At 35.1% G+C, this 20,514-nt stretch overlaps 1 protein-coding gene across 2 annotated transcripts in view; it reads left to right on the top strand.

Annotated features, from left to right (window-relative positions):
* The window catches only part of LOC145268417 (sodium/calcium exchanger 2-like), a 365,943-nt gene that overhangs the window by 115,463 nt on the left and 229,966 nt on the right, over window positions 1–20,514 (top strand). For both annotated transcript variants that reach the window (XM_080123977.1, XM_080123981.1), the window contains exons 4-5: window positions 4,946–5,029; window positions 19,223–19,264. In XM_080123977.1, coding sequence (XP_079980103.1) covers window positions 4,946–5,029; window positions 19,223–19,264 — 126 coding nt within the window. The remainder of the gene's footprint in view (window positions 1–4,945; window positions 5,030–19,222; window positions 19,265–20,514) is intronic.

The raw sequence follows: 20,514 nt of genomic DNA on the forward strand, positions 1-20,514 counted from the left end.
ATCAAAGGTCTGTTGTTAATATATGCTGTTCTTAGCTTTTTAAGCTTTTCTTGGCCTTTTGGCCAAGATCAAAGGGTGTGCCTAAGTTTTTTGTTCATGTTCATTTTTTCCTGAATAAAAGATTTAATATCCCAAAATGTAGTATCTGTTCTTACTACATGCTGTACTTATGTTTGTAACTTTGTGATATAAAGTGGGGGATCACTTTTCTGTATTAATTTAATGTAAAATGATAACCCACTTTACAACCAGTCAGTCTCAAAGCCATTCAAGTCATTCAAGTTATTTTTGAAGGGTTTCAGCTATTTGTTAAGCATTCAAGTCATTCTTAAGGTCATTCAATTCCTCTTTAAGTTCATTAAAGTCATTCTAAGTCATTTACTTTTTATTTATTTAAGTCATTTTGGCTCATTTTTAGGTCATTTTAGTTTATCTTTAAGAATTTCATGTCAATCCTACATTCACACATCCATTCAGTACACGAGAGCACGCGACTAATGCCTATCGGCCTTGTTATTCAACCAAAGTGACTTTCTAATATTATTGAGTTTTTCTGTTCGAATATATGTTTAAGAACATATATTATTAAACATTTTAAGCCTAAATGTTTGTTGTCGTGGTTTTAAATAAAATCGAGTTGTTTTAGTGAGTGTTTAATGTCGTTTTTATGCTAAAACGTGTTTTAAGCAAAAATAAGCTGTTTCAGTGAATGTTTGCCGCTTTAATAAAAATCAGTTGTTTCAGTGAACGTTGTTTCATGTCGTTTTTTTATACGGAAACGTTTTTTTATACGGAAACGTTTTTTATACGGAAACGTTATTTTAAGTAAATAATAAGTTGTTTCAATGAATGTTTAATGTCGTTTTTATACTAACACGTTTTTAAGTTAATAATAAATTGTTTCAGTGAATGTTTGCTGTCGATTTTTTTTATTAATACATGTTTTTAAGTAAAAATGAATTGTTTCAGTAAATTCCTGCTGAAATCGGTTTCAAAATGAGTAATAATTAACTGCACATTCTTCACAGAAACTCTGTAAAGACTGTGAATTCAGAAAGTTCCGCGTTAGGGATTGGTATGAACCCATGCCGCCTCCCATTCTATGGTATACTTGAATACATATGGAAACGAGTCGAAAAAATGAACACTTCGAAATAAAAATAATCTTTCAACCTAATAATATAGTAAATATTTTTCTATATACAGTAGTACATTAAAATATACAGTGATTAATTGGTTGTATATTTGGCAGGTGACCCCAGGAAGAGAGGTATTCGATGGGTTGCATACACGCAAATTAATTTCATTTGAGGAATGCAATACTTTCCACCATTGTCTATTGGAATGCATGATTTGACCAGAAATACAGCTTTATTTTTAAAAAATTTATTGAAAAAATCAATTCAGGTCACACGATAATGTAGAAGAGCGTACATCTATTCAATGTAACCGCCTTCAGCCTCAGTCATCGCCTCGATACGGGTCCGGAATTAGGAGCATGCCTTTTCCACAAGCACTGGCGGGAACTCGGCGAATACTCGGCGGATGACGTCGATCAGGCTAGCTTTGGTGTTGTGGGAAGTCATGTTAGTAAGGTTCTCGACGTATGACCAAACGAAGTAGTCCAGTGGGTTCAGGTTGGGGGAGGAGGGGCAGTGATAGAGGGTACAAGTCGTAGCACCCCTGAAGTCAAGCTGAGTCCTGCTGTCACACCCAATGTGTGCCAGCAGCCACCTGATTGCACCAGGGGATCACCACACTCTTCAGCACATCCAGGTACACTTTGGTGTTGACTTTCAAGCCGACTTCGAGCATGTGAGGTGGCATAATGTGGCCCTCACTTTAAACCACGCCAAAGACCATAACCGTGGCTGGAAACTTTGTTGAGCTATGTCCTCATACGTTGAACCGTCTGGATTTTAATGATTTTAATGATGCTGTCAATGGCCCTGTTGTCATAACTTGGTTCGATATGGAGCATGAGTCGTACAGCGGCGCATCTTCAATCCGGCTTGTTGAACATTGTGTCACATTCAGACATGTCGAAAGGTTCCTGTCGCTCTTGGGATTTTTACACAATTGGCCATGGTCTGCAACAAAAAAAGAAAATCGTTTTTTATCAAGCGGAAATGAAATCTTGTCGTCTTTTCTCGAGCGACAATTTTATCGTTTCACAATTTATGTGAGACGATATCGCTCGAAAGGTGAAGATAATAGATAATAGAAATATTAAACATTCCAGGGTGAAAGAATGCTTATATAAATCGTTACAAGCAGAAAGCAGAGCAGTCGTTCACAGAGCGAGAACAAGCTGACACATTCTTAATGTTAAACATCCACATCACCCCTACGCACCTTTACTGATATCAAACACTCGTCATTATTAAATTCAAAACTGTGTCGGCGTGAAATAAAACAAAACATTATTTCGTAGATCAGCTGTGTTGTGTTTTATTCGCTATCAGTGTGTATATATGGTAAAAAAGTAGATTTTAAAATTATATAGACTAAAAGCACATTTGACCGACCGGCTGCAACGAATATATAACACACATATTTTTAAAAAACAATATATATGATACATTTTTCATTTTACACGTATTTTCCACATGGCGGAATATAACATAATGCAATTAAATTTACCAAAAAATACACGTAACTGTTTCAATAATATATACACACAAAATATATTGTCTTTTAGTCCGATGTACACAGTTGCATATTCATGAGTCATTTTTCTCTTTTCTTTTTTCTTTTCTTTACTTTAAAGTTCCATGAACATTTTTCTTTAAAGTTTTTTTGCATTATTCCATTTTTTTTCATGAACATTTTTTATAATTTTTATAATTATATATTATATATTATATATATATATTATATATTATATTATATATCATATATTATAATTATAATTTATAATTTTATAATTTACAAAGTTCAATTTCACACACACACACACACACACACAAACACACACACACACACACAAACACACACACACACACACAAACACACACACACACAAATAAATACGTCATCTTTCCTGGAGATACCTCGATGTATGTTCATTAAACGTCGACGATAAACGCATGGCAGTTATTAAACTGGCATCGGGCAAATGACATTCGATAGCTCCATGCGTGCTTCAGCTTAGTTAATTTCGTTAAATCTTAACTTATTATAATTCTACATACAATGTAGAAACGGAAAGCACTGTTATCTTTCCAAATGTCATTCGTGAATGAAATAACGGAAAAATAATTTTTCATTTTTTATTTTAGGACGGGGCTTCATAGCTTTACTGTAATAAGAATATAGTCTTTACCCATCCTAAGCAACTACCTCTCTCCTAATTCTGTTTTCACTCCTCCCTCTCCTTGCTAATCCTATCCATTTCCGGCTGGATCCCTCTTCTTTCTTCCGGATACGTAAATGACGCAAATGGGAGATGAATTGCCTCTAAGTCAATAGCTTGTTGCGCCGTCATGCTACGTGTCCTTACTTTTCTCGCAATTAACAGTACGTCATCTTCCTTATCCAACCTTTCCTGTTGATGTCGACATTTCTGAATTAAAAAATCAGCCTGTTCTTCGACTGATTTGCTATCTGAATAGTTAGATTCCCTTAAGGCAGCCAATGCAATTTTTCTTAACGGTCTTTCTATGTTGGGAATGCCCCATTCCCCAATAAATGCTGGCAGAAGATGTTCAGCATGTGCCTTTGCCACAGAGCTCGTTAATTTTGAAAAGCTCCTAACTTTAAAAATTGTTATATATTCACTGCGGGCTGTCGATCAAATGTGCTTTTCAGTCTATATAATTTTAAAATCTAATTTTGTCACTGGTTTACGATATATACATGCTGACAGCGAATAAAACACAGCACAGCTGATCTACAACATAATATTTTGTTTTATTCCACACTGACAACAGTTTGGGATTTAGTTATGACGGGTGATTGACATCAGTAAAGTCGCGTAGGGGTGCTGTGGATATTTAGCGGTTAAGAATGTGTCATCTTGTACTCGTTCTGTGACTGACTGCTCCGCTTTCTGTTTATAACGATTTATATTAACATTTTTTCACCCTGGAATGTTTAATACGCCCTACTGTCTATTTCTCGACTTTTTTTTATCCTCTTACATATTTCTAGTCTATTTATGCATTCCAATAAACAATAGTTGAAAGTCCCGCATTCCTCAAATGGAATTAATTTGCGTGTGTGCAACCCATCGAATGCCTCTCTTCCTGAGGTCAGCAGCCAAATATTCAACACGTTAAAATATTCAGTTATATATTACAATATTATTATCCACTCAATACGCATTATTTATGTACATTTTATTTGGCGAAATTCAAGTTAAAACCAAGAAAAAATTTACATGAAAAACCATATTGTTGTTTTTTAGTATTTCATCAGATTAACCTCGACCTGTAATAAAGCTCGTAAAAAGAAAAGAAATAAAATAGCACAAAATGCTATTATGTACTTACCTGTTTGGTTAAAAAAGACAATGCGTCAAAATTTACGTAAATTTGATCTGCATTTTTGTTTAAAAAATTTTTTTTAAATTGTATCGGTGGTATTTATTTGCGGCCATGCTCGGCTTTACTTAGTCCAAGGACAAGAATGAATAACTCAAGCAAGAAAATAATCAACAAAGTTTCTTCCTCTCCATGTTGATAGTAGCGTTGCAAATCTGCACGGCGATTTATTTTTGAAAAACAAACGTACTTGATGAGTTTGCGTAAATTTTAGTATACATTGTTTTTTTGTTTTTTTTTAATTTAACCAGTGAGTACATAATAAAGTTTTGGAGCAATTTTCTATTTTTAGATACTTAGGTTAAGCTGAAGAAGCACCAGCTTTATTTTTCTATTAATTTTCTAGTTTGTAGTTCAATTAATCATTCACGTTTGTCACCCTCTGACTTGTTTATTCACAGTACGGAGATTGAGCCTTGCACAGGAGGACGTGTCTTGGTTTCCAGAAGAGATATTAGTGAACACCAAGCATTTGCAAGGGCAAGGTAAGTATTTTATAGGATAGTTTCATTTATCTCCATTTTTTTTTTCATCTTCTTGTCAAAATAAAAATATAACTTATTTCAAATGAAGATGCGGTGTTATTCATAAGTAGGGCTATGACAAGAGAATATTATTTCCATTATTTTGACTCTCGAGTATATATCAGTTAATATCTTATATGTTTTTAGATAAAGTGATCTAGTCCTCAATTGATTAACTGTGCCTGTTGGATATATACTTGAGAGTCAAAACAATGTCATAGCTCTATTCATAAGTATTGTTTATTATTATTATTATTATTATTATTATTATTATTATTATTATTATTATTATTATTATTATTATTATTATTATTAAAGTAAACTTCATAATTTATTTGGCGTTTTCGAGGCCGACAATAACATTTTACTTTTAATGCAGCGAGGAAAATAAAGTATCAAGTCATCCGGAAAGTACGTGCCAATTTTAAAAAAAGAATTTATTAGTTAATGTGTGTGGAGGTGGGTGAGTATGTGAGTGTGTTAGAAACGTTAGTGGGTAGATACCATGGCAGAGTATTCGATTATTAAGAAAATTCCAATATCAGAGGATAATGTTTATCCATACATATGTTACAAAGATCAGAACTACATCGGTACCGTCAGTTTCACATCCAAACAACGGCAACAAATATTTGGACGCATATGTGGGACTCTCTTCAGCTTATGTTTATATCTGTCTCCCCGGAAATGGTCAAATCCCTCTGTTTGGGTTTGGAACCGATGATGCCAATAGTGTTCTGATCTTCTGTAATATATATATATATATATATATATATATATATGTATATATATATATTTATATATATATATGTGTGTGTGTGTGCGTGTGTTTGTGTGTGTGCCATGAAACATTTGATCAGTCGCTCATAAGTGATGAATGTTGGTATGTTAGACCTCTCTGCGAGTTCTCGTGTTATGTAATATCAGTTATACTTAGTGTTTTGATCTGATCGTCATCTGTACGGATGGTTGTCTGAGCGTTCTTCTTCATTAAGGCTAAAATCCCCAGCTCTAAAATTTGCGAACGACTTCTGGACAGCTATGTCAACTGCAGCTTTTGTTTTTGTTGTTCTTAAGGGGTAATTTTTGCCTTTGTTGAAATAGAAAAGTATCAAATGCTAAAAACTTGTACAAATCAAATAATTTTATCATTCTATCTGAAAAGATAACTTGCAGTATGCTCTAACCGGAAATGTAAGTATATTATAAATGTCCATACTTTGACATGTTCTGTGTTGAAACATTAACTAATAAAAATTGTCGCAAACTTTTCGGACAACTTAATATATAAGGAGTTTTTTTTTCTTAAATATTTCCTTGTTCATACTCCCTTTCTTAGCGATTAACATGTGAAAGTGGCGTAACACTTTGTCCAGATATTTAACGAATGTAGGAATTATGAAATTGTTTGTGTCCCTATGATAATAATCATTATATCCATCGTAACCAATAGACAACTGAAAAAATAAACGTAATTTACTGCGCTAAATACCTTTTACTTTTGTTACTCAATAAAATGTTTTAAACAATAAAACACTAACAGATTGGTCGGTGTGGATGCCCCTCTGGTTTTTTAAAGGTTAAATTTATTAGCTAAAAGCCAAACCATATCATTGCTCCATGATGAGTAATGTGTGCCAGCCTTGTCTTAATCCTAACCCAAGCGCGTAGGATCTTCACATTTTTCAATTTTCACTATGACGTTTGGCATCTGTGAACAAGTAAATACGAACAGGCGTAAAAGACAGTAACAGTCAAAGACAACCGCTTTAGGACGGAGAAAATCAGCAATCGTTGGGATTTAGAGTACATATCTGTAACCACAACACTTACCAAATATCTGTTACCAGAATACTTACAATATATCTGTAACCATAAAATTTACCACATGTCTATTACCAGAATGTGTACCACATATCTGTTACAAGAACACTATACCACATGTTTGTAATCAGAAAATTTACTACATATCCGTTACCAGAACACGGACCACATATCTGTTACCAGAACACTTACTATATAGTGGTTACCAGAACACTATACCACATATTTGTAATCAGAAAATTTACTACATATCCGTTACCAGAACACTAGCCACATATCTGTTACCAGAACACTTATCACATATCTGTTACCAGACCACTTATCATATGTTTGTTACCAGAACACTTACTACATATTAGTTACCAGAACACTTATCACATATCTGTTATCAGAAAACTTACAACGTATCTATTACCAGAACACTTATCACATATTAGTTACCAGAACACTTACACCATATTTGTTTCCAGAACAATTCCTACATATTGGTTACCAGAACACTTATCACATATCTGTCACCAGAACACTTATTACATATTGTTGACCAGAATAATTATTACATATTGGTTAACAAAACACTTACCAAATATTTGTTTCGAGAACACTTACTACATATCTGGATCGAGGATAGGGGTTTATTAGTGTACATAAGTCAATAGGACAATATCGTAGTAAACATTAGTAGAAGAAATTTGGTAAATTATATTACTTAAGGGGACCGCTCATCAAGAACTTTTTACGTTTGAGTTGAAGATGACCATATTGTAGTCAGCTGGAAAGCAGAAAAACGGAACAGAGTTCTACATGCGTGCAGTTCTAAGGAAGAAGCTTTGTTCATGGAATATATGTTTAGGTTTAAGCACAGATAAAAGCGGGGGAAATTATTGATAGTGGTTTCAGCTAGACGAGTGTTTTTATGCAAGTCGGGCAAAGGGGGCCATAGACTGGAGCTCATACGATCACTTGCCATTAAAATAGCGATAAAGCAGAGACTGGCTTGCAATGTCTCTACTGTGGGAAAGAAGTTGCATAGCAGAGAAAAGAGCATCCTCTACTAGGCTACGAAGTCTATTTTGAACTCTGTCAAGGCAGGATAAGATCTTTCTAACTGCTTATGTCCTACCCAGATGTGGCAACAGTACTTCATCTATGGACATACTTAGCTCTTATACAGGTAGAGAATTGCATCAGTAGAGAGATATCTACTGGAGCGATATATCGATCCCACCATTTTTCAAGTTGGCATTGGCAAGGGATTTGACATATATGTTCTATCTTAGATCAGGAGCCAGACCCAGAAATTTTTCAAAACATGGAGCTTCCCAAAGACAAGAGCCATTTCAATTGATGCCAGACGGGGATGAGAATGTTGATGATGTAAAGATAGAAGCTTGGTTTTAGATGCATTAAACTTAACCAGCCATCTCTTTCCCCATTGCACCACGTGATCAAGATCAGAGAAGAAAAAAATAAGAGAGAATTTTGTCGTTTACGGTCTTTGAAGTGTTGCCATAGATGGTAGTGTCGTCAGCATACATGTCTACAAATGATCTTAGGGTGTGATTTGGGAGATCATTGATGTAGATCAGGAAGAGAGTTGGGCTCAGGATAGACCCCTAAGGGATTCTAGCATTAATACTGTAAACTTCTATTTCTGCCCATTAACTACTCTTATGAACCTATCTAAGAGAAATGATTTTATAATTGAGAAGACATTTCCAGCTATACCATAGCTGGAGATTTTGTGAAGTAGACATTTGTGCCATACCCTATCAAAGGTCATTGATATGTCAAGAGCAATTGCCCAGGAAAGAAAGCCTTTTCCACATCTTCTGTAAATTAAGCAGAACAGAAACCATATTGCATGTCACTGAGGAGGTTATTTTTGCTGAGGTGGTTGATTACTTCTCTTTTTAACACAGATTCTAGCAACATACTCATGATGCACAGGAGACAGATTGGTCTGCTTTGAGAGGGAGATGACCGACCACCTGAATTTTTAAATTACCTCAGGTATATTGATGATGGTTGGGATAGAGCACACACTTCTATTCAGGGCCCTGTTTTTTATTTGCTAAAACTGGTGGGAACCAAGCTGCTGCTCAGCTACTTTGGACTTGACGGACTGAGCATACAACTCTATTGCGTTCTTTATTACTCTTTTCCAGTGATTGCTGGCAGTCCTGAAAGCGACTTTAGTCTCATTACATCTATTACGTTAGAAGCAATGAAAATAGTGATTTCTGTGCGCACGTTCTGGAGAACCACGGCTGGCTGTTAGGTTTTTGCTGGAATTTTTTTTGGGGGGGGGGGTTCAAGCGGTCTATACCTTCAATTTACCATTCCGTCAGGTCTGATACTATATAGGATATGTTCTTTTTAACCATGGAACGCAGAGATAGATCTGATATAAATGTATGAAAGCTATTCCAGTCCGCCATAGATTATCGATATACTGTACAATGGATAGGTATGTCGGAGGACTTATTACATTTTGTTTTTATCTTAACTGAGACGAATAAGTGATCGAAAGATCCCAGTGGAGACAGAACGGAAGATGAACATAGCTCAGTGAAAGTTGTAAGAAAAAGATCTCTGAGACTTGACTTGCATACTGATCGTCAGTGTTGGGCACACGGGTGGGTTCGTGAACAATATGAGTTAGGTCATAAGCAAAGGAGAAATTGTGACAGAACCACTCCTCATCATCTGTCTTGTTTGACTGGGCTAACCATTCTAAATTGTAAACATTGCAGTCTACACAGACGTGAATGTTAGCCGACGGATGAGGAGATAGGATGTGGTCAATTTTCTCAAATATGCTCTTAAAGATAGTAACTCCGTCGTTATGGAGACGATATAGGACGATATAGGGCAAATATAAACGCAGTGGTGTGAGCAAGTACAACCCGGAAGCATATATGTGGCAATTCTTTGGAGATGTTCCTACCACACGGAAAAGCATATCTAATGCAGGCATATGTTTCATGCTCATGGCGATTTGCGTGGTCAAATTTGGATGTTAAATTAGAATATCATTTAATTACGAATTCATCTAAGGAAATAGTCGGTCCAATGCTAGTTTCGCTTAGGAAGAATAGGTCTGGTTTGGTCTCCTGTAATTGGATTTCAATTTCTGGATGGTTGTAACGTACACCCCTGATGTTAGATAAGGAAACATGTAGTGGGGGTCTACGTTGGAAGTTGGAGTTCTGGGTTTTTATCGTGTATTTTTTCTGGAGACTTTTCATGATGGAATTTTCGGATTTGCAGAAGAAATAGTATGGCAGAAAAAGAAGTGAATATTTTTGTATACCATGATAAGGTAAAGCCTTGACAATTTCCTACTAATATGGCATCGAGAAGCCCCATCAGAAGCTACTGCATGATCCAGAATCCATTCACCAAATTGCAATACAGAAGCCCAAGTACTTTGCACCTGCTAATAGGACGGTCTCCCTAGTGGTTACTCCAAGGTGCGGGTCCCTGACTACTAGGCGGATAACGTTAGCCCAGTAAAACGTTTACCTCCAGCACCCTTGTTAGTTACATGATTACAAGGATAGAAATAGAAACAGAAAATTTCCGACATCTCTGGCGACTGCTCACACAAAAATATTGCTAAGCTATAATACAGCCTTTTCTTTTCCCTTTGTCAGAAAAAAATCACTCATTCTTAACGAGGTCTGAGAGGCAAATTAGGGGAAGTGAGAGTGACGGAAGCTACCGACAACGCATCCAAAATGCATTGTGTACGCTTCATTGAAAAAAAAATGATAATGATAAGTTTTCTACTTAATATAAGTCGATTGATCAGTTTAGGGGAAAGTATGGCGATAGGTTTCTCTCTCACTAACTGAAAACAAGAAAGAATTCGGTTGGCAAAGTTAACGTATGTAATTCCTGGCAACTCAACTAATTTTCACGAGTCATTCCCGATTTGATTTGAATGGAAACTGTCTACCAATTTTGCTAACATTCGATGCTAGGCGGCGCATTTATTAGTATGACTATTTGAAAATTATGCTAAAAAGGAATGGCGTCGGCAGTTTATTTTTTTTTTCAAACGAATGTGGACAGACGTGGATTCAAAATGAAAAAAAAAAATGCGTTTACTTTGAGTAAAAATAGCAAGCAAATGACAAGCGACTAAACAATAAATTCCAATAATAAATTTTAACAGTATTATTTTTAGGAGGGAGGTGACGCATGCGAAATGACGTCACTGGTAAAGGAAAAAAAGGCTATAAAAAAGAAAAATAGGATGATCACGGGAGAGATGGAAATAACGTTCGAGATCATGTTAGAGAGATGTGAATGACAGTCGAGAAAAGAATCGCGTGGGTGACGTCACGACCGTAACATTGAGGAAATAAATGTCGTTGTACAAAAAAGAAAAAGAAAGCGAGTTGAAATTCATTTCTATTTTTAGTTTCCTTTGCGACTGAAATTACAACGTGTTGGTTCCCGGACAACGTTACACGCTCACACATTTACGAGCTCATGCTTTTGTGAGTCCGTTGAGCATTAGTTTCAGGGTTCAGATCTCCGCGTTTAGATCGATGAAAACCTCATTTCTCGTCATACAAAATGCTGAAGGGATGCTGCTGTTGAACGTATCGCATAACGGTCAACGGATATCTGCGTAAATTTATGTTAGGTTTGTGTTGAGGAAACGATCTTTCATGGATGTCATGAATGGATTCCATCCTTTTGATGAACAATAAAACGTTTTGTTGTTTTTATTACTACAACTCGCATTTTATCTGTTTTTTTTTTTTTATGTGATAGCAGGAATATTTGTGGGCAGAGGTATTTTGGGGCGAGGATCTTCTACAAAAGATCCAAAATGAATACTTGCAATTTCTCAAAATTTACAAAAATATGTTATGAAAACATGTTCCTATTTCAACAGAATGGCTTTTAAAATATTTAGTATTTAACTAGTGTTCATGAATATTCATAAACAATGACCTATTTTTAGCCGGTATTGCCCAGCTTGGAGGAAGATAATCAACATATAGTCAACATTATTTTTTAAAGTAATTTTTTTTTTTTTATAAATTCGTTTTTATTTTTGATTTCAAGCACTCGCCCAGCTGAAACCACTATCAATAAATTCCACGCCTCTTTATCTGTGCCCTAACCTAAACGCGGATTCTATGAGCAAAGCTTCTTTCTTAGAACTGCCCACCTGTGGAACACTGTTTCATTTGCCTGCTTACTAGCTAACTACAAACTGTCGTCTTCAAGTCCAACGTAAACAACTTTTTGATAAGCCGTCCTCTTAAGTAATCTAATTTACAGAATTTCCACTACTAACAATTACTACACAACTGTCCAAATGACTACCGTATACTCATTAATCGTTATCCTCAAGTGGCCTTTGGGCCTTGATAAGAGATAACTCCTTTGTAAATAAAATTATATTTGCCTAATTCCATATGATAAAAGTGAACGCACATGTATCCGGTTCGCTTCAATAATCACATTTATTAATTTACTAGCAGGTCGCTCGGCGTTGATCGGTCGTAAAATACGCATAATTTTATGTTTCAATTAATGCAGATTTATTATTTATTATAAATAAAGATACTGTAGGTATTAATCATAACATGAAATTGCTTTAAAAAATGAAGTAAATAAACGAAAGCAACTGGGACATGTGCATGCAAGCATTAAGTTTTTACAAACAGTAAAAAAAAATAGTAAAAAGTAATACAATGTTCATTTATGTTACGTGTAGAAGAAAGACATCTTAGAATCTTTACGCAGAAATAAACATCTCGTTTGAAAGTATTAATATAAATATCAAATACTAGCAAACCGCCCGGCGTTGCCCGATCGTAAAATACATAAAAATATTATATTTTAATTCATACAGATTTCAGAATTATTATTATAGAGACAATTCTTTATTGATTATTATCCGATATATATTAATGATTTTCAAAAGGTGAGCACCATCCGTTAGAATCGAAACCGAAACGTTTAGCGCTTCAACCTTAATCGTTATTTACCTTACTGTAATCGTTGCCGTCTGAGCTACCGACAGATAGATGCGAAAGGTTAAGTATTAAGCGACTTTGTTGGTATTGCTTTCTCTCGATATATTTTCTAAGCAGAATTCTTTCTAGATGACCATTGGGCACTTACAGATTAACACTGGCTACCTCCCAAAATTAAAATTAAACTAAACTAAAACTAAAACAGACAATTAAACATTCAATTAAGATCTTATGAAATGAGAAGTCGAAACATTGTCGTGATAACAACTGCGTGTCTGCCGGTAACATAATCTGAATTGCAAATTAAAAAAAAAACTTAACTTTTCATTATGAATTTAAAGTAAGTGATTTTTTTATATCAATGGTTCACTAGTTGCCAAGGCCAAAAGACACTCAAGGATAAGGGTTAATAATATTGTCAGTTGGATGATGAAACAGTGCTATGAAAGAATTGAGAAAGATTTTTGATGAATTCCGAGGATTTGTTGATATTGTTCATGGAATGTTTTATTTTAGGTACACAGAGAGAAAAAGCAGTATTTTGGGATGTGGATAGGAAAACAAGTTCTTGCTGGAAAGGTTTAACTGGGGTATCAGAAGTTAAAGTTTGATTAAACACCTACAAATACTGATACAGTAAAGAAAAAAACTGGCAACGTCTCTTCTATGAGAGGCTGTAGGGAAAAGAAGTCAGTTTTCGCGAGGCTGCCAAACGGTGCGGAAAAGAGCAGCACTATTTTTTTTTTTTTACAAGGAGTCACTATTTGTCAAAGCCCGGAGGCCACTCGAGGATAAAAGTTAACGAGCGTATAGTAGTCAATAGGAAAATGTCGCAGTATTTGTTAGTAGTGAAAATTTGGTAAATTGGATTATTTAAGAGGACGGGTCATCAAGAACTTGTTTACGTTGGACTTGAAGATGATCATATTGTAGTCAGCTGGAAAGCAGGGAAACGGAAAAGAGTTTCACGGGCGTGAAGTTTTAAGAAAGAAGCTTTGTCCGTGGAATCTGCGTTCAGGTTTAGGCACAGATAAAGAGTGGAGGGAAATTATTGATAGTGATTTCAGCTTGGCAGGTGTTCTTTGTTAAAGATTGGAGCTCAGAGGAGCACTTGCCATGAAAATAACGATAAATAACAAGTAGGAAAGAGGTTGCAGGGAAGAGGAAAGACCATCGTCCACTAGGCTTCGAAGTCCGCAGATGTGGCAGTAACAGTACTCCATCTTTGGTCGTATCTGATTCTTATACAAAGCATCATCATAATATCGTATGAATCCGAAGCTTATATTGATGGCATCAGTTTCCTCGATATTTTTCTAGTCAGAATTCTTTCTAGAAATAGATTGGCTACTTAGGAGAGGAACCACGGAAAGGTTGCCTACATCCTAGGTGAAAGTGATTTTTGTAGAACGACCTCGATTCGAACTTGCAAACACATAGGTTGTCAGCCCGTGTCGTTAACGACTTGACCACCGTCACCTTCCTCTTATATAGATAAAGTGATTGGATGTCTTACTTACACACGTCTGTATTTTCGATTGAAAATCACCTTGCCCTTCATAAATAAACAGATTTAATATTAATCTAACAGCAAACACCACCTAATTGTAATCACCAATGCTACCAACTACATTGATTACTAGAAATCAAACTATTCACGCTGTTTTATAAGATAAACTATTTAAAATATACTGGCTGTTAAAGTCTGTTATAAAAGTGATGCAGACGATCAGCCTAGTTCTTATATATTTAAATCTATTGTATCTACTTTCGCCCCATTCTAATGAATACACTCGTGTGGAAGCCTCTGTTAAGTCTTGAAAGACAATGGATAGCCCCTGTAAGGGTAGCTGCCCGTGTAATTATGAGACAAGGGTTGCGCAATCATCAACCACACCTCTCCTGAATCGGCAAGGAATAAGTCCAGGACGACTGGAAACGACGCCGAGATAAACGGAGAGTACATACAGCAACTGGAATTCCAAAATGGTCACCGATTTTAGTACTGACCAGGCTCAACGTTGCTTAACTTCAGCGATCTAACGGTGTCAACGTGATTATGAGTAAACAAATACAGTTCTAAATAACAAGGAACTTCATTCACATAGGAAGAAAGATCTTATCAAAGGTGTTTCGCGGAAAGAGAAAATGTGATTCTATTACGCAAGGTTGCAGATTGGATGTTTTCCGTTAATCTAACAGTTTGTATAAAAGGGCGCCAGTGTCATTGACTGCTGTCTGGTTTAGTAAAATAAAAAGTAATAGATTCCTATCATATACCAGTAAGTGCGTTTATAATGCGTAAATTACGAATAATGCTTGCGAGCCGCATGGTATATTTTAATTGAATGATCGTCTCACTCGATATCCTGCATTATATCACTATTTTTGCTTCTACAAAGTGATCTAAAATATTACAAATGGAATCGTTGATAAAATTCACAATCCCTTCTGCAATTTCACTATATTAGGCAAAAAAGATGTCTGACTTGTCCACCTTGGTTCAATTATAAATTTCCAGCAGTCTTCATTTTATCGCTGTTAAATTCTGTCAAGCTCTCATTTCTTTTAATTTTTACCTCTTGAAAACTATTTTAACCGACAAAGACATAAAAATACAATCATTTGAGCTGCTTCTCGCCGCTATGCGTCCTTCCGTCTCGGAGGAGGTACAGTTTGAAACAAGACCGATAGCCATTAGTCGCGTGCTCTCGTGTAATGAATGAATGCGTGAATGTAGGATTGACATGAAATTCTTAAAGATAAACTAAAATGACTGAAAAATGGGCTGAAATGACTTAAATAAATAAAAAATAAATGACTTAGAATGACTTTAATGAACTTAAGGATGAATTGAATGACCTTAAGAATAACTGGAATCCTTCAAAAACAACTTGAATGATCTGGAGAATGACTGGCTGGTTGTAAAGTGGGTGATCATTTTACATTAAATTAATACAGAAAAGTGATCCCCCACATTATATCACAATAAGTACAGCATGTAGTAAGAACACATACTACACTTTGAACTTGTCCAAAAGGCAAAGAAAAAGGTATTTATTTGCTCCCCCACCGAGCAAATTAGGCACAAGGCCGATTTTTAATGTGAGGAGTGAAGGGGAAATGGAGACCAACTCCCGGGGAGTAGGGGAGCTGTATAGTGACAATTGGTATGAAGGGTTGCCCCTACATTGACCAAGGTCTTATATGTGGGGTTGGTATTTATTTGCTCCCTCACCGAGCAAATTAGGCACAATGCCAATTTTTAATGTGAGGAGTGAAGGGGAAATGGGGACCAGCTCCCCGGGGAGTAGGGGAGCTGGATAGTGACAATTGGTATGAAGCGTTGCCCCTACATTGACCAAGGTCTTATATGTGGGATTGCCCCCATATATGGTCTTTGCTTGCAGTATCTGCCGGACAGATACTTACACTTTGACCTTGGCCAAAACGCCAAGAAAAGCTTAAAAAGCTAAGAACAGCACATATTGACAACAGACCTTTGATCTTAACCAACCGATCGACCCACGGAGTGACTTATAGAGTCGCTTGTACACGACTAAAAATTGAGAAAGACAGACAAAGAGGCATAGTGAGTTTTATAAATGGGATTGCATGGATGGCATTAGGGCGTCATCTTCTAGTACATAGAACAAATCGCAGCTCTCTGATTGGTTGAAAATATTTTTATGAATAATTAAATCTTCAGTCGATTTTTGTGTGAAAGTTTATACATCCCTGATTTTTAATTACGTTGAGAAAAAAGAAACAACTTGCAATTTTCACTGCAATATAAGGTAAAATAGTTCCATAATTCGTTTAAAATGAATCGTCTACCTTAAGTGTCACGGTGTGTAGTAGAACCACTTCCATATGAATGAACTAAACGAATGCTACACTAATTACTGCTACCACGCCTGAGATGTGCCACTCAGGGCACGCTTTGGTGCCTTGACAAAGTTCAAAATCCACTTCATAATGTACTTGGAGATCACCTCTTGTTTTACAACAACTCTTTTTTGTTTCACAGAAGATACATTGATAGATTTTCTGTATTCTAGCGTGAGTTCTATGAAAAGTGCCTCCTCATAAGATATCCACAACAAGAACTCGTCTCACTACAGCAATTGCAAAAGAATTTTCCGTTAATACTCGGTGTGCCTAACATCAAACAAAATTTCCCTGGACAATGTTTTCGACAATTCCCCTATCTGTAGAATACTTTGTGGCATGATTGATTCCACGTGGAATGCAACATGGTCGTCTTCAAATATAGCATCAACAAACACTTATCATAAATCGTCTCCATAAGTAACTAAAACTTGTTGATTCGATTCAGGATTGTATTATTTTCAAGTAATATTATTCATGATTCAACTTAAAATCCACCGATCACATTAATTCTTATCCTCGAGGAGGGTTTCGCCTTAATAAGTAGTGACTCAGTTGTAAAAAAAGACATGAAGTTTCTTCGTTTGTTCATAAATTCCTGGGGTTTTTTAAACGGGGTATTATCCAGTTTACCTCAGTAGTAAAATTGCAATTATACGAAAATGTTATAATGTACCTATCTATAAGGTTAAAAAAACACTACACAAAACGTATGCAAATCTTTAATAAACTGAAAATTTTAAAATCCATTGGTAACATAGGGAGGGGGGTTGAATTTAAAGTTTGAATTGTGTCCCTTTGTCACTGACTTTAATGAAAGCGGAAAATCGTCGATAATTCGGCAATACGGTCTTGTTTATTCTATTTTTACGAGCAGTTTTAAATATTAACGTGAAACTGGATCAGCGCCGTAGATTAACCCCCCCCCCACAATCATATATATATATATATATATATATATATATATATATATATATATATATATATATATATATGTATATATATATATATATATATATATATATATATACTCTGAACTACATAACCCAGGGTACATGAATGAGTCTGTTTCATCATGTTTGATGCGTTAGAACATGACAGCCATAAAAACGAATTACGATTTTATGGATTTTTATTTCTAACTTGGATTTAATAAAAATTAAAAATTAAAAAATATATTATTAACAAGAACAGGAATCGTCATTTATTCCAAGTGTGCCTCTCGAGGAGTTTAGACGATGTATTTGCCAAAATTAATTTCAGTAAATTCCACTATACTTACACCTCCCAAGCGACTCAACCAACAAAATTGAATATTTTAAAATTAAAGAAAAAATTAAATAAAATGCAGTAAAATGGTGTTATATGTTGGCCGCAAAAATGGCATAGTATTCCCCCATTCAATCCCTGGCAACACCGAATCTTTCTGCTAGTGTTTATAATAATCTAAGTAATGTCCGATTAGATAACACAACATGTTTGAATGAATTTTATCCGTTAATCGGATCAAATTGGTTTGAGGCACCCTGGAAAAAATTAAAAGGACACACTTTGCATTACCACCGCATTTTTAAACTTCCGGTTGAAATAATATGGCGTACTAAAATGTTTTATTTACAACATTGTTTTTTTTTTATAAACTTTGAAAAATTATATATAGAAGCATAAAATTGATAGTTTTATTTACAATCATTTTATTTATTAAAATTCTTGATTTTTCGTTATACAATTTAATCATTTAAAGGTATCATAAATTAAATTAAAATTTAAATAATATTTAATTTTTTATTGAAAATTTTAGAAAACAAAATATTTTTTAATTAAATGAATTAACTCATTTTTCTGAGGTTTTCGGTTTAAGACACGTTTTCAAAACAATTATTTCCTTGTTTATTTTTTATTTTTTCTCTTTTTTTTTTTTGCTGGTGATATTAAACCCGAGAGGTCGACTTCTCGTGAAGAAAGAAACGTATACGACCGATGTATAATATCTGAAATCGGTGTATTTGCGTGGTTGGTTCTAAATTTTGAATAGAAGGAGTTTGGGCACATTTTTGAAAGCATTATTTTACAATGTTTTCAAATATGTGACAAAGCTCATTTCTATTAAAAATTTAGCGCCAACCCAAAAAAGGTATTAATTTACCTTAGCTTAATTTAATATTTTACGATGTTTTTAATTAATACTACATTAAAACATTTTTAATGTTGGATTTTTTTGTTATAAAATATTTAAATTATCATAAGTGATAAAACCGGAAGTAAAAAGTAAAAAAAAAAAATTCGGTGTTACGACAAAATGTATCCTTTTGATTGCTACGCATTCGTGGATGCCTCGAACCAATTGGATCCCATTAATCGTTTCGATTGCTTGACCAACCCAAATGCTACAGTAGTTTATCCCTCACTATTTAGGTCGTCTTGTATTCAGGTCAGTCTCAATAAGCTCTGGCGCATCCATCTCTTCTTTCAGGTTGGTAATTTCCAATATTGAGAATGCCTTTCATTTCTTCTGTTCTTTATTTTCCTAATATATTTGATTTTGTTTATGAATCGTCCATCTTTGCATGTTGAAAGTGACATCTATACAAGTTTTTATTATTGTCGTATTTCTTTCTGTCTTTATATTTGTGTCCATTAATATTTGAAAGTGGTTTGCACTTCAAAAAAATCAGTGTCTGTGACAGTAAATTGATATTTTGGCATGTTTAAGGTAACAAAAATATACAGTCTAATAAATCGATATATATATATATATATATATATATATATATATATAATATATAATATATATATAATATATATATATATATAATATATATAATATATATATATATGTATATAGTGTACCTATTTAATTCCACTAGATATTCAAAGTGGTTACTAAATTGCATAAAGGGTCGTGAATTTTACTAACGATCTACAGTCAGTGTGCTCTCAGTTTGTATGTACAGTTTCAGAGTATCGTTAATAAAATTTACAATCACTTTTGAAATGCAACCGTATTTGGTAGAAATAAACTTCAATCAATGCCTGCCTTGTCCATTAAGTTTCAGTAATGAATATCCAATAGTCTTTGTTTTGTCGTCGTTCAATAATGAACACACATAAATACGATTGACAAATTTATCAATAACCCTGCCGCACACTGAGAGACACAGTGTAGTATCTGTTATGATGGTACTTAGTCAGATAAGAAGAAGTCATTCAGGACTGGAGCAATTTTTGTTTTTGTTCCAATTCAAATCAAGCTGGCTTTGATATTGTGGGAGGTTATGTTGGTGATGTTCTCCACGTATGACTAAACGAAGCAGTCCAGCGGCTTCAGGTCAAAAGAGGAGGAGGGCCATTGAGAAGAGTACAAAGTCGTAGGACCCCTTCTGAAGCCAAACCTGGGTCTCTTTAGTGGGCCGGTGCTGAGTCCTGCTGCCACACCCAGGCGGCCACCTGATTGCAACAAGAGATCACCACACTGTTTAGCACATTCAAGTACACTTTGGTGTTGACTTTCAAGCCGACTTCGAAGATATGGGGTGGCATGATGTGGCTCTCACTTGAAACCACACCGAAGACTATAACCGTGTATGGAAACTTCATTGATATGTGCCCTCAAGCAACGAATCGTCCAGATTTGCATTTTGAGGGTGCTGGCAATGATCTTGCTGTCATAACTTGGATCGATAGCGAGCATGAGTTGTACAGCGACGCATCTCTGATCTCGCT

This window comes from Euprymna scolopes, chromosome 4, assembly GCF_053919585.1.
Source record: "Euprymna scolopes isolate OS-2025 chromosome 4, ASM5391958v1, whole genome shotgun sequence".
Lineage (NCBI taxonomy): Eukaryota > Metazoa > Mollusca > Cephalopoda > Sepiida > Sepiolidae > Euprymna > Euprymna scolopes.